The sequence below is a fragment of the Oreochromis aureus genome, linkage group 7 (genome assembly GCF_013358895.1).
Source record: "Oreochromis aureus strain Israel breed Guangdong linkage group 7, ZZ_aureus, whole genome shotgun sequence".
NCBI classification, from domain to species: Eukaryota; Metazoa; Chordata; class Actinopteri; order Cichliformes; family Cichlidae; genus Oreochromis; species Oreochromis aureus.
In genome coordinates this window covers 22,548,441-22,573,414 of record NC_052948.1, presented here as the reverse complement: position 1 = coordinate 22,573,414, position 24,974 = coordinate 22,548,441, and the positions used below count along the sequence as shown (strand labels likewise).

At 38.4% G+C, this 24,974-nt stretch overlaps 1 protein-coding gene across 5 annotated transcripts in view; it reads right to left on the bottom strand.

The window, feature by feature from the left end:
* LOC116313967 (pleckstrin homology domain-containing family A member 7-like) overlaps positions 1-19,945 on the bottom strand; it is a 134,590-nt gene extending 114,645 nt beyond the window's left edge. For all 5 annotated transcript variants that reach the window (XM_039614499.1, XM_031731824.2, XM_031731825.2 and 2 more), the window contains exons 1-3: positions 19,778-19,945; positions 19,571-19,647; positions 19,355-19,412 (exon numbers count right to left, since the gene is read on the bottom strand). In XM_039614499.1, the coding sequence (XP_039470433.1) occupies positions 19,355-19,412; positions 19,571-19,647; positions 19,778-19,860 (218 nt within the window). In that variant the 5' untranslated portion in view covers positions 19,861-19,945. The remainder of the gene's footprint in view (positions 1-19,354; positions 19,413-19,570; positions 19,648-19,777) is intronic.
* Between the last annotated feature and the right edge of the window lie 5,029 nt (positions 19,946-24,974).

Below are 24,974 nucleotides of genomic sequence, written 5' to 3'. Positions count from 1 at the left end.
TAAAAAAGGACTTCGAAGTTGCTGAGTCTTACAAAATATAACTTTATAATATGAATAGCCAATTGTTTAGACAGAAACAAGAGCCCAATGCAGCCCCACGGACAAGGATTAAGATTTTGAAAAACAAAGACGATGTGGCTGTGTTAAGAGCAGCCAGAGCTGGAAAAACAAATTCTCTGCAGGGGTCAACCAGCATATTTCTACCTCATCATGGTGGCAGGAGTGCACAAAAAGCACAAATCTCAGATGGAAGCTCAATGTCATGCAGCATTCTCATCCCTACTAGACTAAAGACCCACAAAGACAGAGCACAGATTTTTGGTATACCAAAAGAAGCAAAAGCCTGCATTCATGAGACTGCTACCGTTTCACAAGGAAGCTAATAATGGATGAATATGGGGATCTGAAGACTGTGTCTTGAAACTTGTTTTGATATTAATTAAGTTGGTTTCCAATTGTCATAGTTTACTACATCATAACGTTTACTCTAACTCAAGTTATTAATGATGAGTGACTACTAAACAGGAACTTAGATTTTTTTGATATAGGTGGAATAAATTCAATAAATTTTCAGGGGTGCCTTTGGGAACTGGATTTTGTGGAGAGTTAACAAAGAAGGGGTATTCAGTTCTAGAGTTACAGGGCTTACATGGTTGATTGCAAGTCAGCTAATGTAAAGTTTTCTGATATTTTCTATGCATTTATTACTGATTATTATCAAAATGTTGAAAGTCAAACGTGTATATACTCAAAAATAAAAATTTCCAGTGTGCAACCCGGATATCATGTTAATGAGAAATGGAAGGACAACCTAATATATTTCCTCTAACTACAGCTGTTGCTGGCTCAGAGGTGTAAAAATATAGATATAAAATGGTTTTGTATTGATGTATTTTAGCATTTGTAGAAAAAAGCAGAAAAAAGAAAACACTGTGCTAATGGGAATGTCATTCAGACATCTGATGCCTGCATAAAATTTCAAGGCAATTCATCCGACAGCTGTTAAGATATTTCAGTCAGGGAAAAAGCATCAAGCATTAGCAATAACAAAAGCATCAGCACTTTTCTTTCTATCATAACTGAAAAAGACAGAGAGACAGAGCTGGTACAAATATCTAAAAGATAAATTGATAACCTTTTAAAGTGGGATAAAAATATATATGTACTCTATTAATTTTTAAGTAAGTCTGAAACACATCCATTATTCCGCAAACTCTGAACCGTCTTTTCTTTTTTTTTTTTTTTTTAAACTGTTGAGTCATCTTTTTATTACTCTTTAATCTCTTCAGTCTTTATCTACCACAGGATCTTACCACCACCCATCCTTGAAACAGACTACAGAAGGGACTTTGTTCGGTCCTTGGAGTGGCTGCACAAACAAATCTGACATCTAACCAGGCTAAACTCTTCAGGGAAACTTGGTGACAGCCGCTTCCCATTACTCTCATGATTGGATCAATATTAATACAGCAAGTGAGTCAGAGACCTTTAAAAAAATAAAAAATAAAAAAAAGGTGTGGAGAATGGGAGAAATAGTAAAGCAAGACCTTCCCATTTTGAGTTGTTTTTAGTGATAATCAAATGTGTCACCTTAAGAGAGCATTTAGTAACTAAATCCTCCTCCTGAATAATTGACTACATCTCTAGATACAAAAGCAACAGCTCTCCACCCATAACAGACATTAAAGCTAAACGCATTAGATGCCTCCAGAGAGCTACTCCCACTACCGGTGCAGGGAGAAACACACAGAGAACAAAGTGTTTCCAATGTCAAACACGAAACACTCATGTTCTGTGCTGTCAGCTGTGGCTGACTGATAATACACTCAGTGCTGCTGATTTCCATATATGCACGGATATTTCATATTCACATTCATGCATTTTAACTACGAAACCAGAGAATTAAAGAACAGCGCCTGGCAGATAGCTGATGTAAAGCACTTTTGTAGTTCTATAAAAAGTTTTCCTTAAACATTTCTATATTGTGTATATAAAATATGGACAATGTCATGCACTGGTTCCATTGTGGCCATTTGTCAGTCGCAGTGTAATAACCCTCTAAACCATACACTGATTTGTCTATTTACTTGAAACTGGACCATCATTTACAAAATTATCATCATGCTATATTGATTAGGACCTGAATCTAGCAACTAAGACAACAAACATAAATCAAGTGATCACTATGGCCACTTTCTCAAACGTCTACACATGTATTTATCTATCTGCTTTTGGCAATTTTAAGAGTTGCCCCCATGACCATATGGGTTAGGGTGGTAGGTTTACAGCATTTCTAGAGCTTATGCGAATCCTTCATATACAAGTATTCGGTCTTGTGCATTTCTTGTTGGTTATGCTCTGGGTTTCTGTGGGTAGGTTCATCTTCTGAATGCCTCCAGGACAAAATGAGGCAACTTTCTCCCTCTTCTACACAAGACGTTTGTTTCTGTGTTTCATGGTATTGCAAGCTGGATTTAAAATGTAAAAAACAGCTTGAACACTTCACAGATGGCTTAAAGTATAACTTGATGAAGCTTATAATACTGAATTTTGTTCCAGCTTTAAACATAGGGTGATGTCTTCTCCACTAACCTCAAAGTTTTAAATTAAAACCCCAGTTTCATTTTATTAATTCATTTTTCTTTGCATGTCTATAGGCACTCCAATGTTTACACTCCAATAGACATTATTAACTTACTGCTGGCTTGACTTTAATCCAGAAATCTGTATGTTGACTTGTGACTAGTGAATACCTCGTAGCATGTTTAAATAAAAAGAAATCTACATGAATCTACTTTTCATATCTTCTTTTCTAGCTGCTGTAAAGCACGATTCCCTTTCTAACTGAAGGCATTTCTTTCCCATTGAAAAGAGTGAAGCAGATTTAGCCAACACCCTCCTTGGTTTTTTGCCAAACTGGTGACAGGTTCTGTCTTGATTTAGGTATGTGAAAGACAATGGGAGATTAATAAAGATACAGTCAATGATCTCTAGGACAAATCACCCTCCCGTGTCATCCTTGTTTCCTCAGCCTTGTCCTTGTGCCAAGGCACAACCCAATCCAGCTTCTTTATGGTCTACCAGCTGACTGAGAGTAAGGAAAGCGCTGAGTATCCCACTAAAGCTGTCACACACCTCAAGCTGAATTAATCTTATGTTAACATTCAGCTGACGATCTGTCTGTTTGTGTGCTTACAGTAAAACACTGTCATGCCAGACACAGCAACAACTGGTGCATTATGACTACACTCATGCAGGATTGTGTGCATCTTCAGCTGTTTGTCAGTTTGAAGCCACATTAAAGAATGCCAGTAGACACACCCACAACTTGCTCAGTGTGTGTGTGCCTTCTTTTATGCCTCTTGTATAACATTACAATCCCATAAAACTGACAACCACCACCACACTCAACGTGTTTCATTATGTGCCAGCAGGGCGATATACTGTACCGAAGGGAACTGTTGTTTTCCAGAAACAAAAAAGTTAATGAGCTATAATGCACTTCATGTCCTGAGGAATAGCAAAAAACAAAAACAAAAACTGGCACAAGAAAGAACTTTAATATGGGACCACAGTAACGGCACCTGTGCAGAGGTCAGTGCCTCACTCTGGTGTGTTGAGAAACTGTAATGTACGAAGGCTTACCTTGTGTGACACGTGAGATCCCACGTGGAGAATTCATGGTCATTAAGGTTAGTGACTACCTTGGCTGCCCTTGGCCAGACGGCGTGACGTTTGATGGGAACCAGCTCTTGACCGATCTCCCGTGTGGGGTCACGACTGCAGCAGGCACCCATCCTTCGACAGCAAAACACTTCTTTGTTTAATGATTAGGTGGTTCAACTCTTACTGGTATCTCCTACGGACTCCTGATTTGCTTCCCACCATGTCAGCTGTAAGCATCTTACTCCTATTGTCCTGTCCAGTGTCATCAGTCCTCTCTCTGTCCACTCCCCATCTCTGACCACCCTAGTATGCGTCAGATGATTTCGCTCTCCAGGCTACATTGCAAATGTTTTGGTGGCCTGCCCCAGGCAACTTTACCCTCCTCCTTATTCTGACAGAAGTGTTACTGTCTCCCACAGCTAGCCAGACTTTAAGGGCCACAACATTGTATCAAGCATCTTGTTGTTACTCTCTCACTTTTTCCATCTGAGGCCTTCAATCCCTCCTTTGTGTCTGTCCTCGTTTGCTCAGTGAGGGACACAGATGGACGCCCCACACTTTCCAGTCCCGAGCTTTGCTTTTTCTTCATAGACAACAGTCATGTAGAAAAGAGTGAGACGAGTCAATCCTACGCTGCAGCGATGTGTGGGCTTGTCATGTGGAGAAATTCAACAGTTGCAATAAGATTTGGCTCCATGTTTCCATTTGTAGGCTCTACATTTCATGCATTTTTTTCCATGTCTGAAGTTTGTCAATTTATTATAGCACAATCTTCTGTACACCTTTAGAGAAAATAAAAACAGACTCTTTCTAGTCTGTGTTGAGTACAAGGTATTAGAATTCTGCCTTTTTTTAAAAACAAAACAAAACACATCTTTCTTGTATTTATTTGCCATTTTCAGACTCGAAAAGCTGAGGATCTTTTGCCGTTTCTTCTTATGGATAATATATCTGCTTTGCTATGCCACTGTGAGCTAAAATTTTACACTCAATGTATTTATATATATTGCTATATATTTGTAGCAATTCACCAAACAACTGTTAAACAAGCACAAAATACCCTTTCTGCAGTCAACTCCCCTCTCTTCCACAACTTCTTAAAATACATGTTTTAAAATACATGTCTGTCCTTCAAACTCATCCTCCCTCCTACAAACACCCCAACAACATCCTTTTTAGTGCTGTAACAAAAAATACCTTCCCTTGTTAACTGGGTTTATTTACTCAAAGATAATGGACATTATTGTTTATTAAATTATGACAAAAAAAAAAAAAAAAAAAAAAAAAATTCTACCAAATACAGCAACAATGCCTTTCACTTGGATCACTGCTGTGCAAATCAATACACATGCGAGTAACTAAGAGAAGTTACTCGCATGTGTAAGAGAAGCAAATACAGTCAAGACATAAAAATTATTGTTTTTTTGGTTTCCTCCCCTAGAATCACCTGCCTAAGAGAGATCATGTTGACTTGTTGTTCACTGCCATGACTGCGTTATATATCTTTCGTCATAGTGTGGCTTGCTAGTGTTCCACACCTGCTATTTTCAGGAACAGGCAAAACAGAAAAATTGAATAGGGGGAATCAAAGGATACAGAAAACATGCAAGGGAAAAGAAGGGAAAAATCAATGTTACACAAAGCCAAGGTGACTTTAATTTATGAAGATCCTGGGATTAGGAGAGGTTCCAACAATCATTCAAGGCCACAAGAACACTTCACTGTTGTAAACAATAATTAGCACATCTTAAAATTCAGGTAGTGTAAAATCAAAGGATTTATTTCATGAAGTCTACTATTGGCAAAGCAGCTCTGTAACAGGAATACCCAAAGAGAATGGCACTGCTAATGCTGATGTACTACATAGCCAAAGGAAAGTAACCAAATCAAAGACCCCGTCTTTTTAAGTTGCTTTTTAAAATAACGCAACCTGATACAAAGCAAACCATATACTTTGTATAGAAGATGGGTGTAGCCTCCAGACATGAAAAATGATGCCCTGATCCTGCAATCTTCTTAGGGCCTGCAAAGTATGACAGCAAAAATATTGTGTATAGATAATTTTCTATACACAAACCAATGTATGACCTCAATATATAGTTTTATACTGATTACTAGTTTCAAATACTGACTTTAGCACAGCTTTTTGTTCATTCTATAAATTACAGTCCCATTTAGAATACAAAGACAAAGTATGGTATGTTTAAGGGTATTGGTATTGAATGGTTGATTTCCTAGACTGAGCCACCCCTCGACTGTAATGTGTAGATCATGATGGCATGCTTGTTTTTTTATTTCCCCTCTTTGTTGTGATCAGTGTTGGAGTTGTTACTTAAAAAAGTCATTATTACACATATTATACAGAACACCTTTCTTAAACGTAATGTAGTACATTAATTCATTACTCCCGGGAAAAAGTAATTTATTATTCTACTTGTTACATTACTTTCATATTACTCTGTAAAACAGCTGAAACACACCGACTGCTTGTTACCTGTTGAAGTTCAGGGTCTGGCTGCTCGGGTCGGCATTCACTCAGCTAGGCTAGCCAAGGGTTCTTGGCTAGCTTAGCAGAGCCAACATTCTTACACAAGGAGATTTTTTTTTTTTTTTTTTTTTATGCATTTAAAAAAACCCAAAAGGAAGAACCGAAGTTGTGTTACCAGAAAATAATGCAGTCGTTTCCTTTCTGGATGCAATTTGCACTGTACCATTTATCTCGTCCTTTTATGCAATAAAAATAAATGTCCATATCCATGCCAGAGCCTCCGTCGCCATTTCCCTCCTCTGACACGTCAACTGAAATTAGATGGCTGCAGCACGAATGCAAGAACCGATAAGCTGGATCGATACGCAGGCAGACTAACACTTCAAAGGAACTGGACTACCAGAAACCGGTTTTCTACAAGAACCGGTTCTGGAGTCCCATCCCTACTGTTAACAGTGTTAAAGTTCATTTTTCAAGCTCAAATAAAAATTTAGATTGACTGTGCAAAAGGGGAAGCAGCAAGAGGTTAAGAGGTTAATGTTCTCTGATATGTAAAGTAGCTGTTGAGTACAGTGGCGGGAAATGACAGATAACTGCGCTCTCATCTTTCAACATGCAGGAAATCAGATGTGGCTGACATTTCAATAAATGGTATGTGAGTTTATGAATGTTTAAATGGTTCTTTTTTTATATTTCCTTTTCATAATAGAAAAAAAAAAAACTCATTTTGAACTTTGTACTCCTACACACTGATTAAGATGAATGAAAAAGGCACCAGTCAAAAGTCAAGTGTGTTCAGAACATTCTGGACTTTGTAAATGATCACAACAGGAACACTCTTTTTTTGTTTGTTTGTTTTTTATAAATAGGACCAGCTATGTTTCGACACTTTGTCATTAAGAGTTCAGAGAAGATCTGCAATTACCAAAAGTATTATAATGTGTAGTCATGTTTTGGATCGCAATCCCTTTTAAAATGGAGGACCATTTGGAGCTGTCATTTTAAAATTGTTCACATGCACATAATCATTTTACGGCTGTAAGCCTCTTAATCATTTTAATAACTTTTTGGGGTGCCTGTGGCTATTTATCCAATACCAGACCCCTTTCTCTGTTTATCAGTATGTGTATGAAATGAAAAGCACACAAAAAGCTACACAGAAATGTTATGTGCAGCTTGTCATCCTGCTTTGTTTTTTTACATCTTATCCATCATATTCCCATTAAATGTCACAATAAAGCACATATCAGCTTGCCAGATCAGTGCTGTACTCAGATTCTCTGTAAGAGTCTGTGGATTAATACCACAGCCTCAGGGCAAGGTTAAATATTCAAGAGATCCATTTTCAGACCAACTTCAAAGATGGTGTTGAACACACACACACACACACACACACACACACACACACACACACACACACACACACACACACACACACACACACACACACACACACACACACACACACACACACACACACACACACACACACACACACACACACACACACACACACACACACACACACACACGTTTGCATACTGAAATGACCCTAAAGACTAAGGTGTTTCCCAAAGAGAAAGACAAAAGAAGAGGAAAAGAAGAGAAGAGTCCCCTAAGAATAATGCAGGTGCACTGTAAGGAAAACTACTCCTTGAAGAAAGTGCCAGTATGTGGATTGTGGAGTCTGTTTGACACAACAATGGGTTGAGGAAAAGCATAAATTATAGTTAAGAGCAAAAATCTAAAATGCTGTGAGTTTGATGAGGGCCTATCACTACCAACACTAAAGCCCAGTGATTAACATATTGTGTTTCGCTTGTTTAATCCACACTAAAAACCAATGGGTAAAAAACAGCGAGCTGGGCATCTATTCCTTTTCTCTAATCTCTATATAAAGCAGCACATACATGTCTCTTTTCTGTAGATGCTGTACTATTCTCATGATTTTAAGCTCATTAGATACAAGGGACATGAATCAGTTTTCACATATGTTCATCCATACAAATAAGCTAACAACCTTTTACAGAGGTTTTAATTCTTTACCTAGTCTTTTAAAAATGTTTTAGGTATGGTTTGATGCAAAGGAATTCATTCTTAATGTGAAAATGTAATTCCAGAAGAAACTGCAGAGAAACAAGTGTACCATGCAAATTAAAGGTCACAAATATCTGTTAAATTTTGTTGTGCTATTGTCTTTATTCAGTGTTGCACAAAGTAATATGTCATTCTCATCTTTGCAGGTCATGTACACTTAACATCCTGTAACACCGACATTTGAAAACAGTGCTTTGTGAGTGCAAAGACATAAACACCTTTATCAAAGTGCAGGTTGCACTAAGTATAAAATGAGTCTAAAAGGATCAAAGAAGCCTTTCAAGTTGGTCAGAGTTAAGAGTTTCTCCAGTATTATGAACCAGTGAAAGAAGAATGTGATTAAGCACACAAACACACAGAACCTTTTTTCAAATCATTAGCCAGTGGAGATGCTGTCTGAATCTCTGTGGGTTTTCAGTATGAATAAAGTGAGTCAGACATAAACACTGACTCATCTTGCGTCTTTTCATTGATACCTCCATCTGCAGCTCCAAGTTTTAAATCTCATTTTTTGATCTTACTTTTTTTTGATCAGAAACTTCTTTATTTTAACTTAATCTTTCATTACCAAATTACTTCAAATAACTGAATTGGAATCATTTGAGAAACATTATTTTGACAGTTTCATTTTTCCACCCACAGTCCCTAAAACCTTGGTCGAAGGAAGAATTTAAGGAAATGGCTCATCGTTTTTTTTAGCTGCATGAGCTTGACAATAAAAAGGTGTAATTGTCAAAACCTGGTGCAATATCAGCAATACTGAATAAGTGATGAGTGGATGAGTGCTCGACTCATCCAATTTATATAAAATTCGTACAACAATACCAGAAAAGTATTTTCATCAGAGGGACTTCTGTGAAGACTTGCTTATCAGAACATTTACTTTTTTATACTAAAATCATGACAAAAAGCAGTGTATTAGATCCCTTGGCAAGGCTTACAGGACTGAAATAACGCTTCACAATTCTCACATTGATAACAAAGAGTGGTGACTGGCAACTGAAGGTAAGAGAAACAGAAAAGGTAAGACACTGACCAAAATCAGCTACTGAAACATCAAGATACCGTGTATGTGAAAAGCAGAGCCTGGAGGAAAACGTGGAAGAAAAGGAAAAGGTAACAGAAGCAGCCTGAACAGATGCCATCTCATGGGAAGGCTTCTAAATTCTGATGAAAATGCACTCATCTTGTTTCCAAAGTCACTCACTACAAACACATCCTCATCCTATAAAAATCTCTCTCACCTTATGAGGCGAGCACACATCAAATATTTGCTCCACTCCAGAGCCAACATTCTTGCACAAGGAGATTTGGGGGTTTTTAACGCATAAAAAAAAAAAAAAAAAAAAAAGCATGGTCAAAATGAACTAGGTACTGCTTAAAACTATCATATACATAAAACTGGCATTGTTGTAGTCAAATACCAAAGAAAAAACACTGTGACCTCTACAGCTTTTAGCTATTTAGAAGCAAATAAGCTAAAGCCCAGCGCAAGTGAGGGAATTATTTACCTTTCGACACCTTGGAAAGTTACTAATTTACATTAAGTCTATATTAGGTGTGCTAGATGACAGTCTGAGAGGCAAAAGCATGTCAGAAAACCAGTATAATCCAGGCAAATGTTGAGAAATAGTCCTTTGTAGAGAAGCAGGTGTTAGAAGTAAATATCTGTAGGGAACACTATTAAGACTAGGGGAAAAAAGGCAGTGAAGACCACATTAGATATAAATGTTGTCCTTGGGCTGACATTTGCATGAAATAATCTTTAACTTTCCTGCTGTTCTAGGAAGAAAAGCAGAAATCGCTCAGCACTCTCAACCAATGAAAACAATAAAATTAAAAACAAAAAAAACAAAATCTGCTGTTGACAAAGCTTTCTCTTCCAGGCTTTATTTGTCTGTCAGAGAACTGTTGGTTCTTTGGTTTAGCCAGAGCTCCACAGCAAAACAAAGCCTCTTTTTCACTTAAGAACAAAGGGCTCTAGATGGCGAGCACAAACCAACCCTATGTTCTAGAGTTTTATTAAAAACTTGAAAAAGATTTTCCATCAAAATGAGGCAAAACATGCTTTTCCTGTGTATTACTACCCATTTCAAGTCACATCAAAACGGTCCTTCATGTGGATTCAGATTTAATGCAGCAAAGCCTTCTCTGTACATAACACCTATATTTAGGTCCATTCAGCTTCGTGTTCACCTAGGGTGCAAGCACTCATCAGAAACCCAGGATCTGAGAAATGAAAAACACTTGTTAATACATCACCCAGCTTACATCCATAATACACCATCTTTCCAGGCAAAAATACCTTTTTTGCTGTGACTCATTACTAATCTTGTCATTGCTTCCTGTTCATTGTTTGCAAGGTTTGAAACATAATAATTCAAGGCTATTTTACAATGCAGAGAGAAAGAGTAGGAGCACTGTATTCTCTTAATGGAAATGCTCTTTTTTCCTTTTTCCATCAAGACTACAGTCATGCTGGGTGGGTTGAAGGTCTGAATGTGTGACACTGATAAAAACTGGAACCCACACACTGCTGACAAAAAAAAAAGCATACCTGTTCAGCAAACCGTTTGAAGGTTTAACAAAGTCAACATTACAGGACAAAAACTACTCGGCAGCAGTTCCGATGGTATCTACAGCCAATGTAACTCAGAGCCTTAAAGGGTTTAAGTCTTGCAAGGCCATACTCCCGACATTATTGTAAGCTGCTTTGAGATAAGCCTCTTTGTCACGGCTTCGTGATACTATCATTGTGCTTACCCCGCCAATCACGCCGAACTCAAATGACAGAAGAACCAAATTCAGTCTGGAAGATCATCACCTCATCACAACCTGCATCCTTAGTTTTTCAGAGTCACGGTCGTTCAGGCAAAGCTTGAGTGTTTATAGTCGTCGCATTGCAAATGTATTTTTAGAGTCCCCGTCAATGCACTGTGACTGCAATCTCGATCGATAGTCTTTGTTTCCGATTTTAGATATTATTTTTAAAATAATGTGTTCCTTATTCTTTGATTACTGTCCAATTTGCATCTTTATTGTTTATACTCAATAAGACAGTGTTGCCTCCTCTTTGAATTATTCTCTTCCTGTCCTCTTCCTTTAGACCCCCACAGTTAATAACACACAGGTTAGAGAAGCTTCTTCCTACAAATGTTAAAACGAGTCCAGACTATTCTCACTGTGCTCAAATACTTGCCTTAACTGTATATCCTAAAAAAATATATACTGTCTCTTGCTAACAGCACCCATATACCAGCCTAAGCTTGCTCTCTAATGTTGACTTTTTAAACTGACCTTAGATACACAAATTGCCTTAGGAACGTGATATTTTCACTGCTAAATGTTTAATCATTTAATCTGTAAAATGTCACAATACAAACAAAATGGAGTCAGCAGAATCTTTAACAGGCTAAGTTAACATTATTACATTGCTGGTTTTATCCCCACAGACAGACAGGATTTTTTTTTTTTTTTAAAGTAAAGGAGCTACAGTTTTGGTAAAAGTAAAGTTCCTCCTTCAGTTCTCAGATTTTACATATCAAAATATAGCTATATCCAAATATGATAATAAATCATCTGGTCCTGAGCAGGTCTAGAAATTAAGTAAATACAATCTCAGATGAACAACAACAAGATCACATATTATACCAGGTCATTATTTCAAAACTGAGCAAAGATGCAGAAGCAGTATGTGAAAAACTAAGTCCACATTTACTGCTTCCATGAGAATCAAGAGAGAAAGTGGGAGCCAGGTGCTGCTAATACAAATGTACTTGATAACTGATTAAGTGTACCTACCTCTATAAAAGCAGAGGTGTTGGCAGTAATCAGGAAGCAATCAGGTTTCCAGGAGGAAATCAATGATCTTAGAGAAGGAATTGTTGGTTCCTATCAATGTAGGTAGCGTTATAAGCCCACTTCCAAACAATATCATTCTATGGTCATATTATTCACAAACAAGGAAACATTTAACACAGCTGCCAGTCTTCCCAAGGGTGGATTTCCAAGCAAATTTACCCCAGAATCTGATTTTGCAAAAAAATCTAAGTGCTACTCTCAGGCCCAGTTACGAGTTAAATATTAATATTCATTACAGTACACAAAGAAAAACTGAACAAGTGCCAGGAGAAGGCTTCTTCTGCCTAATAAGAACATGAACGCAGGGTGTGCAAAGTTGCATCTGAGCAAACCACAAAACTTCTGGAAATTTCCTTTGGACAGGCAACAACAAATCAGAAATGTTTAGCCGTAATGAACTGCATCACATTTGTCAAAAACTAAATACAGCAGTACATCAGTACAAACAACTCATACCAACTGTCAAGCTACTGGTGAAGGTGTAATAATTTGGGCTTGCTGTGTGGCCTGTGCAAGTCCAGACCTCAACCTGATTGCCATAAGAGAGCTGTGCACAAGTGAATGCCAGCAAACCTCAATGAACTGAAGCAACTCTGTAGAGTGGGCCACAGTTCCTCCAAAATGATGTGCGAGACTGAAAGTTATACAGAATCATTCAAATTATTGCTCCTGATGATGGGTCTACAAGCTATGGCATCATGGGGTATACTATTTCGCATACTGTTTCAGCATTTTAGCTTTGTACTTCCTAGATAAATAAAGAAACTGTAAAACCTCTTGTGTTTTGTTCTATGTCTGAAGTTAGATTTAAGTAATTTAAAGAGCTCCTACGAACCAGATAATTTATTATGAGGCACTGATGGGTTAAACTTTTTTTAACCATGACTGCAAACTTTACATCTAAGAATCCTAGAACATTTGGTATTTTTGTTTGATAGAAGAAAAAAAACACTTAAAACATTAACAAGTTGGTAAAAAGCTACTTCCAGATAAAGTAAAATCCAGGACAATGGCAAAGGACAAGACTGAAGCTTGCAGGACTGGGCTAGCTGATCTACCCAACAGGAATCTCTGACATCTCTCAGATCTCCTCACTTACTTCTTTGTTTCATTGTGTGTATGGCATTGGTTTCAGTTTCCCTCACTGCCCCCCTGCCTTCTTTCAATCCCCTCCAGTGAAGCTATAGTCATGCAGTCTTTCCTGCAAGAATTTTATCCCTTCTTGGACCTGATTGGCAATGCTCCCCACCTCCCTGTACCAGGAGCCCCCTGCTGGGTGTAGCTGCAGAATAAGGAGGAAGAAAATCCGTTTGTTGGCCCTTCAGGGAGAAGACAGAATCAGACATCATGTCTGTGTGCATGCACATAGCTACGAGGGCAAACAATCACAAAACAGGGGTACAAACAGGGAAATATTTAAAACATGCTTAAACAAACAGCCTCGGGACAACTTCTGAAGAGAGGTTACGTGAGAGGGTCTTGTCTGCACCAGAGGAAGTCGTCAAACAAACCCAAGTCATACTTACATCCCCCTTGTCCAGGGGAGAGTATAAGAGGGGATTATTAAAGCAAGTCCAGGCAAAGAACAACTGTATCTGAGTTTGGGGACAGACGGAAATGAAGCAACCAAGCAAACAGCCAGGGGCAGACAAACGATCTGGCTCTTGATTGTTGTCTACAGTGAGCTCATCAACAGTTCTGGGAGCCACATAGATATATTGAAGTCGATCACGTTCTTGTGTCTCTGTGACAAAAAAAATTTAACATTTTCACCTGTGACTATGCTCACACCAAGCTAGGCGCGGGTTATGCACATAGACAACAATGAATGAAAAAGAACTGGTTTATAGGAGGTTACAGAGTACACTTTCACGCAGTCTCTCCTAAGAGAGAATTCATAGCACTGCATTTGGTTAAAACTGTCAGAAATATCTAAATAATGCAGGAACAGAGCTGGAAAAAGATGTTCAAACCCTGCCCGTTTCCTCACCTCCACAAATCTGCAAGCAGACTTGAGATTACATGTGATCCATCAAGTGGTCAGTACATCCAGTCCACCTTAAAACAGGACATCAATAATAGGTGCTGTAATGGGGAAAGGAATAAAATTGAGCTGTTTTTCTTAAAAACAAGCAGATAGCAGTGTCACGGAGTGGCCAAACAAAATCCGCACAGATACACAGAGGGAGCTGCATTGTCCTTTTTGCAAGTAATAAAAACATGAAAAGCATTTTTCCAGATAGATGAGACTCCAACAGTGAAGTCCTGGGGGGCTGTTATATAAATACGGCCTCTAGATAAATAGTATGGCTTTCACGTGAAAAGGATATTAGATGTCAAGAGTGTTATTAATTCACCAGGTTTTTTTCTGTTCAAAAAATATCATCCATAAGCCAATTAAAAGTTCACCGACTGAAACAAGGACGAACTAAAATGTTTGTTCCTGTTCCAGACGTATCTCTATCATCTTAAGAATACCTGAAATACCTGAAGCTTGACCCTCCCAAAGACTCAGGAATGTGCTTATTGTTATTTCACTTGAACGCTTGAGCGTCACTGAAGAATGATGTGCATGTAATGCTATAAATTACTATTTCTACTGCGCTTAACCTAAAGAGCTGAAAGCATCATACGTACTTTGAATGCCAATCGAGGTATAATGAGTTAAAAAAAATACATTACAGATACATGTTCACATAGTTTTCAGCAAAGCACGAGGTTTCTTGTTTTCAGGAGTTAAAAATCTGTTTTTTTTACCTACATTTGTATTTGCATATTTTTCCAGGTATGTTTAAAATTGTATTTTCTTTCATTTTTACGAGTTATCTTTATCTAAAGAAAATTTGTTTAAACTGAAACAATGTAACAAATATTTTTTTCACAGGACTGTATGTACTACAATTTATATATTTATATCCAGTTCCGAGCTTGGAACCTGTCCAGAAACTAAATAGCTGGAGTCTGACTTGGGCTAAGATTGTCATAGGTTTGCAAATAATTGCTGTTTAATAGATAAATACAGATAGACTGCCAACAGGTTGCCATCAGTCTGGAAGAATCAAACATCACAGAGGGATGTGTACTTCTTAAGGTATTGCTAGCTTTGACACTTTACACTGGCTAAGTCTATTTTTGTCTTAAATCTCTAATCCAAACCCAATTTTATTGTGCTCTGTATAATGGCACTAAAGATCATGGAGTCTTTAACCATCAAACAGGTCAACAAATCCCCACTACAACAGAAAAATGAACTAGCATTTCTACAAACGCACAGTTGCATTAAGCTCAGAGACACCCTCCTATTTTTTTTTTGTTTTGTGATGACAGACCAGTGAAGTCACTCCCCACATTCATTTCAAAGAGTTCAGAGATGCGAGTGTGAACTTGTATATGTGCACAGGAGAGCATGCGACCACATGAGTCCCAAGTGTGAGTTATACGTGGCAGGCTCGCAGGAGCTTTGCTACAAGGAGATCTAGTATGAAACAAACTGTTGAGACAGAGGTGGCTCCTCAAGAATATGTGTCGCAGTGCGAGGGTGCATCACAATCAAGCATCAAGGCTGTGGTGGTGGTGGTTGCGCCACATACTTTGAAGACATATGCATCTCAAACATGGCAACTCCCTGGCAACAGCTTGATGGCCAATTGCATCAGGGATTGAGCGCTATGCTAAGCTAAATTGAAGTGTCACAAAAATGAAAGGTTTTTATTTAAAAAGCAAATCATACACTAGACTAGATATTTTTTTAAAAAGGCAGTAATTGCTGATTTTAAGTATTTTCCATATCCCCATTCAGGATTATTTTTAGACAATCCCAGCAAAAATGCATATCCCCAGTCACGGTTTACAAGATGTTTAATTACTCCACAAAGATTCATCTGCAATGAACCAGACAGTATTTACACATAGGCAAAAAAAAAAAAAAAAAAAAAAAAAAAAAAAAGCGCTTCTACACAAAGAAAACCATAAAGTCCGACATAATCAACCATTGCTCTCTGTTATCTGCAACGCCACAATTCTTTGCCAGCACAATAGCTCAGCACAGAGAAACTATAAAGCACTAAATCTGCCTGAGGGCGTTTTAAGGACATTTCAGGACCTTAAAAACACTGATTACTGAGCAACTGAGTAGCCCATGAGCGCTCTAATAGGTGTTAACTGTCCTTCCTACAGAAGCTAATGTAAATACCTACACAGAGGAAAAGAACATGAGCGCTAACTAGGTTTCCAAAGATATAAACAATCTGTAATAAATGGTGGTTAGCCATACGACAGACTGGCAATCTCTCTAGGGTTACCCCTCCTCTCTTTATGGCACCTGGGATAGGCTCCTGCCCTGCATGACCCTGAATTGAATAAGTGAAGGAAAAGGAATGGTTGGATGGATACATAAAACATTCTAATCGTTTTGCTTTTTCTTTGGGCTGCTCCCTTTAGGGGTCGCTATAACGGATCATCCACCTCAATTTCCTCCTATTCCTAGAAGCCTCTTCTGTCACACCAACCATCTACATGTCCTCCTTCGCTACATCGATTAATCTTCTCTGTGGTCTCCATCTTTTCCTCCTGCATGACAGCTCCATATTTCACATCATATATCCAATATTTGCACTATCCCTCCTTTGCACATGTCCAAACTATCTTTATCTTGCCTCTCTAACTTTCTCTTCAAACTACTCAACCTCAAACTCAGAGCATACAATAACTCTGTCTACTGCTAAAATTCCAGCTAGTTCCAGCTGTTTTTTGAATTCCCTCCTGAGTTTCAATTCTCTCAAAGTTTGTGGGAAAAAAGCCTTTACATGACAGTTTGTCCAGTACTTGTAGGTCTCAGCGTGTCTTCACATTTGCAATCTAAACTCTCACGTTTTGAATGAAACCCAGAGTCAAATTCTGAGTCAATACCACCAAAGTCCTAAACTTTTCTGTTCGGAACTAAAGAAGTGTTTTCCTTCTCTGTCTGCTGGATTACACTGCCAAACACAGAAATGTATTCTGCTCAACTGATCTGGAGTCTTTACAACAAAGACATGGGTTGAATTTCCAAACTCTTTTTATGACTCTTTTTTTCATAAAAAGATCTTTTCAAAGTTTAAAGTCGCCAAATAACTGCAGCTTAAAGTTTTACCTCACTGAGAGGACAAAGGAGGGCCAAAGAGCATTTTTTTTCTAGTGAGAATTTTGCTTTCATTTCATACATCACTGAAGATGTAGAGATAAGCTCCTGCATCAGGGATAACGAGGCAGAACACAACACAGCCCCAAGACATTCATCTTTTTCACTTATCAGATATCAACTAAATAAAAAACAAAACAAAACAGTGAGCATCTTTTGTTGGGTTTTGTAAAACAGTTTCATTGTCGTTTTCACTGCAGTCAATTTTTGGCACTTTACTACAAGGACACAATTACACAGCACAGTAAAGAAATAATGTCTAGCAGCTAATGCACTAAGTTTAGATCCACACACCCACAGTAATGCACACAGTTATTGATTAAGATCATTCTGATATTTACAGTGTTTATCAATTAAGAAACACCTTTCAGTATTACTGTGCAATTTATCAGCATTGTCAGAATATGACAAACTTTAATCGCACTCAAGCAGTTTCAGCAAAAACTCAAAAGTGCAATCAAGTAGATCAGTATTTCTGGGATTTTTGATCTGAAAAAATCTGGATTTGCTTTTCTGATAATGATCATCATTATTATTATTATTATTATTATTATTATCATTATCATCATTATCATCATCATTATATATACACATAGATACATAGTCAGTTTCTGGAATAATCCATCTGGGGCACTAGAGACAAAGACAAAAACGTTTGTCATTATTCCTAATCTTATAATTCTGTCACTGACACCCAAAAAAAAAAAACCCATGCACTGTTATCCAAAAAAAGAAGAAGAAAAGAAACCATACCTCACACTGCAGTGAACAGCTGATACCGAGAGAAGACTACAGACTGTGTCTCAGCAGGGGGCCCGACTCTCACATAATCTGACTTTTAATAAGCTTTTCTGACCCTACAATTCATTTGCTAAGAGCGCTGATTAAGAATCAAATGTCAGTAATCAGGTTACTAAGATTTCCTGCAAACCATCGTATAATATTTACACTGTTAAATTCTTGATAATACAGATTATGTCATGGGTGTAGGTGTGCATGTGTGTCTTCAGCTTGTGTTATACAGGATGTCAGTGTGCCAGAAGGGTTTAGCAAATGAAAGTCTATAAGAAATAATTGTTTCGTATGCAATGAAAATGAGGCAATTCAATAATTTTGACCGAATGTACACACAGACTTGCCTGTAGTTGGTTAGTAAAGAAACTCACTAGTGTTTGTTTACATTAACAGGAGCTGAAGTTGTGTTTCTTTTTTTCTACAGCTGTTTGTAGGAGTCTTTTTATTTGACTATGTTAAACTTATAATACAACTTTAATATGATATGAATGCATTTACAAAACAATGCATTGAAACAACAACAGTACTTATCTTGGGCAGAGCCCATCACTGGCCCATAGCTTTAAGAAGTCAATTAAATACTGAACTAATTAACAGAGTCATTAAGCCTTTACATTCAAATCTCAAGTTAAAGATATATGGGGGAAAATCTTCTATAACACATCTATAGTTTATTGTGAGCCCAACAACCAAACCATACAGTTCTATATAGTGGTCAGTAGAACCTGATCATAGAGGTTTAGTATTAAGAAGCTGCAAGTCTGCTTACTGGTAATCTTGAAAGAGGTCATATGTCCATCAGGATTTCTTTATTACATGGTTATCAGCCTAAACACCTATCTGCTGCCCTGTAGTACACAATAAACTCTGTAGGTTATCCACGAGCTAAAATATGCAAACAATTTCTGGGATATGAGGAAGTTAACCAGAGATCATCTGTTATCACTGTATGACAAATTAACTCTCGTAAAAGCTCGCAAACACACGTGAGTGTGGGTCTGTACCAAAAGGCAGAACACGAGAACATGACAAACACCTGATAGCCGCTTCTCACGCACAGCACAAATGAAAGCAGTGAGGTCATTAGAGGTTCAGCAGGTTAGCCCCAGGCACACCCCATTTAAATCCACACTGTCCCAGCGGTAATTATTCCTGCTAGTAGCAGGGAGTTCGAGCCAGGAGCCATATTAAGCTGCACGGCAACTTCCAGTAACGCGCAGGTAGCAGTAACGGAGACGGCAGCAGTATATAGTCTGCAAGGAACTTACTTTATGAAGTAACTGGCCCCTTCGTCCGTAAAACCTTCCTCCCATCCGCAAGGCAGGTCTAAAATAAAACCAGACAACAGACTTGTTCGTAACACCTGAAACTTTGTCGGGCCCGGACCGTATAGTGAAGTTAGCAGCGACAAACACCATTAAATAAGCAGAAATGCGAAATAAGCACAGGTGAAACTGCCCTGGAGACCTAGCTTAGCTAGCTACCTGAGCGTATCATGTGTCCAGAGTTTACAGGTTGACCGGAGCGGGGATGGAGCCAGGTAGTGGTCCGTGTCTCATCGCTGCAGCACAGATAGAGAGAGGAGGGAAAAACACCTGTTACACCGCCGGTTAGAAAACACCGGCCAGACCCCGCCAACTCCCGTTAAACCGGGAGAGACGGCGCGATAAGGCGCTTGTTATCCCACTCACTTGATGAAGAAGACCCTGCCGTCCCCGCAGACACCGTAAGACCAGTGTTCAGGTAAGGTGTCCCGCCCGAGAGGCGCCGCCATGATCCGGCTTCAAGTCCTATTTCATCTCATTCCCTCTCCATGAAGTCTCCCGGGAGCTCAATAATCACTGCTAGGGCCAGCGCTGCCTTCAGGGACTCATCGGAAGCCCGTACATCCGAGCATCAACATGATCAGGCAGTTACAGGGCTTTAAGCAGATGACGATTGTTCTTAGCATTGGTGAACATTACCAATATAAGGGCAATAAAACTGAATATAAAACGGACAGAAGCTGAAGTATTATATAGCATCCAGGCTTTATGTATATGTATTGAGTTTGTGTATATATAGTGAAGATTGTAGGGATTTTTTTTTTTAGTTTTTCTCAGTTTTCCCGCCTCGCTTCTTGCCTTCTTTTTTCTTATAACTAGTTTGCCCTTGTATTCTTTTGTAAAGACTCCTCTAACACAAAGACTCCTCTAAGTCTTACTCCCTGTTAATCTTTCTCACCTTCACATTATGCTGACACAAGTTATTTCTCATTATCTCTTATCTCATGGTTGTTACTTTCTAACCAATTACTTTATTGCCTATTATACAAATTTAAATTTAAATGGCAGCTCAAAGACTAATCATATCTTTGTTTGCTTTCCAGACTCAGCAGTCCGTCTTGCCTCCTTTTACACTCATAGCTCCAATTAATCCAAAGATAGAAAAGCTTTAAACCCTGAATTGTCATTGATAGCTTATTCCTTTCATTTATTATGACCAGATGCCTGTGATGATAGCAAACATTACCTCTAAACCTGTTAACTTCAGTCTGTGTATTCACATAGACACACATTTAGATTTACAGTGACAAAACATATCACGCAGTGTTTAAACAGATTTTAGACTAAATTTAATTGAAAAAAAAAAAACATTACAGTGAAAGGAATTTTCCACCACAGTTTATTCTTGTCCATTTCTTTGAGTGTTGAGACTCTGCCAAAGCAATCTGGACTTAACGTCTATAGTCCTGGCTGTGGTTCTGTTTATGTGCTGCAAGCTTGTATGAGAAGCAATCAGACTGGGCTCAAAATTGTGACTTTTAAGCGATTATTATTTTCACAGTTTCGCTGGTTCTAGTCCAGTCAGAAACCATCAGTCATCTTTCCAATGACATCTTTGTGTCTTTTACTAAATGGTCCCATAAATCTGTATAAAATATACATTTTCCACAGGAAGCATTAATAAAGAAAATAAGCCAGATTTATAGCCCTTCTACAGCCATATATTCAAGTGCTGGGCTTTAAGTAGAACGTTCAGGTGTCTGTACTTTACTTCAGTAGTACTTGAGACAACTGTTTACTTTTACTCCTTACATTTTCAAAATGGGCTTGTTACTTTTACTTTAAGTCATTTGAGGGAAGTTATTATTTCATCAATGCGGGCCATTAAACATCAAACTGATCTGAGTCTGAATGGCAACACAGGAAAGGAAGTCCTGTTCATCTATTAGTCACCAGGGAATGTCACATAAAAATAGATGAAAGAGCCAAAATGGTGTGGAATAGTCAGGAGTTAAAGTGGGCCGGTGTTTTTATTTATTTATTTATTTTGCACAACATCGGAACGACTGCAGGTCGTGGTAGCAGTACTTCAGCATATAGCTAGCCCAACACAACATGAGCACAAGATGTTTGAAGTCTTCTAGTTTTCTCATAGTGGTTTTGAGTGTTTGTTTTCTTTGTATTCTTTGTCTGTTTCCCCAGTCATGTCTCTGTTTATTGTCTCCCTGTGTGTTTGTCATGTCTGTATGTTTCACTCTCAGTGGTAGTTTCCTGTTTTATTTTGATAGTCTCTTGTCCTGCTTGTGTTATGCTCAGCTTTGCTTCCCCTGCCATTTGTCTGACTTAGTTCACCTGTGTCTTGTTTTGCCCAGCCGTGTTGCATCTTCCGAATTACCTCATGTGTGCATTAAAGTCCTCAGTTTCCCTTTTGTCTTCATCATGTCATTGTCGTACTCCTCCATGTTGTGTGCTCAGCTAATGTTTTTTTTTAACTTACTGTTTATACCTAATAAGGCTGTACTTTGAGTTTACTTTTGTCTGAGGGTTCCTGCATTTTGGGTCTGCTCTCCACCTACCACCCAGCATGCCTATGCAATATTTTCTGTTACTGCAGCGTGCAGATGACTTAAGCCATGAAGTGATTACACACTGGATTGTGAAAAAATCAAATGATTTTCTTGTAACAGTCGATTTCATGTTCAGCAATCAAATTCATTCAATTCCAACAAGTAAAGTATGCATATTATGCACACACACAAACACGCATTCAGCTATTACCCATTTTTTGTTTTCATACTTAAGATGAATTATTTTTGAATGGGGACATTGATCTGACACAAGTAAAATGTAACCAATTGTGTTTGTTGTTTATTGAAATGGAAGGGGGGGGGGCTTGTAAAGAAGAGGGTAAAGGAAAGGTAGAAGGGGGAAAGTTTTTTTTTTTTTTAAAAGATGGAAAAGAGGAAAAAGAGGAGAGAAATCCAACAATCCTCTCTGAGCAAGCACTAGGCGACAGTGGGGAGGAAAAACTGCCTTTAAACAGGGAGAAACCTCTGGCACAACTAGGCTAAGGATGGGGCCGTCAACTGCCGGGACTGGTTGGGGGGGTGAGGGTGAAAAGAAAAAGGATGAAAAAGGAAGGGGAGAGGTGTTAGGAGAGAAAGGGAAAGAGGGCAGCGAAGGGGAGAGGAGAGGTGAAAATTAAGATGGAACAGAGGTAGAGAAAAACGAGGTTACATCAGGTGAGGAGCAGCAGTCTCCCACCTCGGGAAAAAGCGGAAGCGTTTTTGCTATTTTTTCAGGCACTGTTCCAGCACTTTTTTCTCTAGGATGAGGGTTTTCAACTCATCGATTGTTTCTGCATTTTGTGTCTCAAGTTTCTTGCATCTTTTCTCCACTTCTGCACATTTTGCTTCTTTTTCATCAAGCTTTTCTTTTAGTTCTTTAGATGTTGCCTCTTGTATTAGCTTTGCCTTGTGCATGTCTGTATTTCTGTGTTGTGCGTTGTTGTGCATTTCTTCTAACTGCTGACTTCTCCTTTGGATTTCTTGATTTCTTGCGATTTCTCTTGTTGTTGCTTTTGCACCTGTATTTCAGTGTTTTGGGACTTTAAGTTGTTAGAAAGTTCCTCAAGTTGTCTAATTTTCTCAGCATTTCAATGATCTTACTCTGCATCTCTGAGCATTGTTTTTCCAGTTTGTCCCTTTCTTGTTCCAGTTCAGTTGCTTTGTATTTCATGTTATTATAAAATTCTTGCATTTTTTGATTTTTCCTCTCAAAGTCCAGGAGAAGAAGAAGTTTGTCTTCTTTCTGTTTTATATCCTGTTGCTCTTTATCTTGAAGAAACTCTTTATTTTGTTTCATCAAGCGTTATTTGGAGCACTCTGTATTTTTCTTCCGTGTCTTCAACCTTGCAATCCATTTCTTTCTGTTTTATGTCATGTTGCGTTTTCTCTTGAAGCAACTCTTGATTTTTGTGCAGGGTTTTATCAAGGCTTACCTGCAGCCCACTGTATTCTCTCTCCGTGTTTTGGAGTTCACACTGCATCTCTCTCTGTTTTAGGTCCTGTTGTTTCTTCTCTTGGAGGATTTCTTTATTTTTTATAGAGCTTCATCAAGCTTTCCTTAGAGCTCCTGGAGCTTTTTGTCCATGTCTCGGAGATCCCATTGTTTCTCCTCAATAATACCTTCCTTTTCTTGAAGTTGGTCAGACAATTTTTTTAATTCAGCAGTCTTTCTCTCATTTTCTTCCACCAGGAGCATAATCTTCTGTCTGTTCATGAGATTTTCATTCTGCATTTCTTCCAAGCACTTCTCCTCTAGTTCTACTTGTTCACCCCAGGGAAGAGAGGTGAGGTAAGGGTCTTGTGGTTCATCCCAGGGAAGAGAGCTGGGGTCAGCTTCTTGTCTTTTTGGATCTTCTCTCTGAGACATGTTGGAGTCTGGATACAATGACTATGAAAAGGATCCAAATGTTTCAGAATGCTTCTCTGGCAAACGATTGAATGCTGCGAATAACTGGACTAAAAGTTGCTGCTTCTCTCTTCACCAAAAGCCAATATTGTTCCATTGTCATTCACGCCACACCTTAGGGTCGCAATTCATTCGTTTTCCAGATGTTCACGTATTACTCATATTTTAGTAATACGTGAACATCTGTTATAGTTACCTGTTTTCGTATCATGTATAACATCAGTTTAAGTGTTTTTCTTCTGCGCTATCTGGAGTATAACGTGTAATGTTGATAATGCACAATGCAAGGTGCTGCACAGTCAAGCGGCATGATTCATTATTGAAGAATGTCATAAATGGTTTAAAACTATTTTCTTATCAGTTTTTGACATTTTTCATTAAAGATTATCGAATTTAACTTAATATTTGAGTGTTTCTTAGTTTCAGACTAGCTGGTTAGTCTGCTTCCCCCCCCCCCCTCATTTAGTCAACTAAGAAATGAATGGCCAGGAACATTCCTAGTGTGCAGATGTTTTGGGTTTTTTTTTTAACTGAGTGGAGATCTTGTCATTGAGAAACTGATACTGCGACCCTGAGCCACCACTAGGCAGAGGTGGGAAGTAACGAAGTACAAATACTTCATTGCTGTTCTTAATCTCTGTATGCACACAGAAATGCTTTTAATAGGTGAGAGAATGATAAAGGTGATACTGGAAATCAAATCAATCTCACTCTGATTTACTACTGTATTCCTGTTTGCACCCAAACCTTACAAATATGAGGCCACCAATGATGAGTTTGGTGGTTCTACGACAATACAGAAACCCAAATTTCTCCTGACACTCTGCTAGTGTGATGTGTAGGAGGAATGTTGGCAAAGCACATAGCGATTGAATATAATGTAAACACAGAATTACACAAAATTTCTTCATGTAACTATTGTTGTCAGGTGGTACACTGACCTCACTGAACACTATTATGATATAACAAACCCCAAGAAGTCATTAAGGTGAAGAGATTTGTGCTCATTTCTGTTACCCGTTACCAGTGTTACTAGTGTTTTCATGATTACAAAATTTTAGCCAGTACTAGTGGGCGATCGTGGCTCAAGAGTTGGGAGTTCGCCTTGTAATCGGAAGGTTGCCGGTTCGAGCCCCAGCTTGGACAGTCT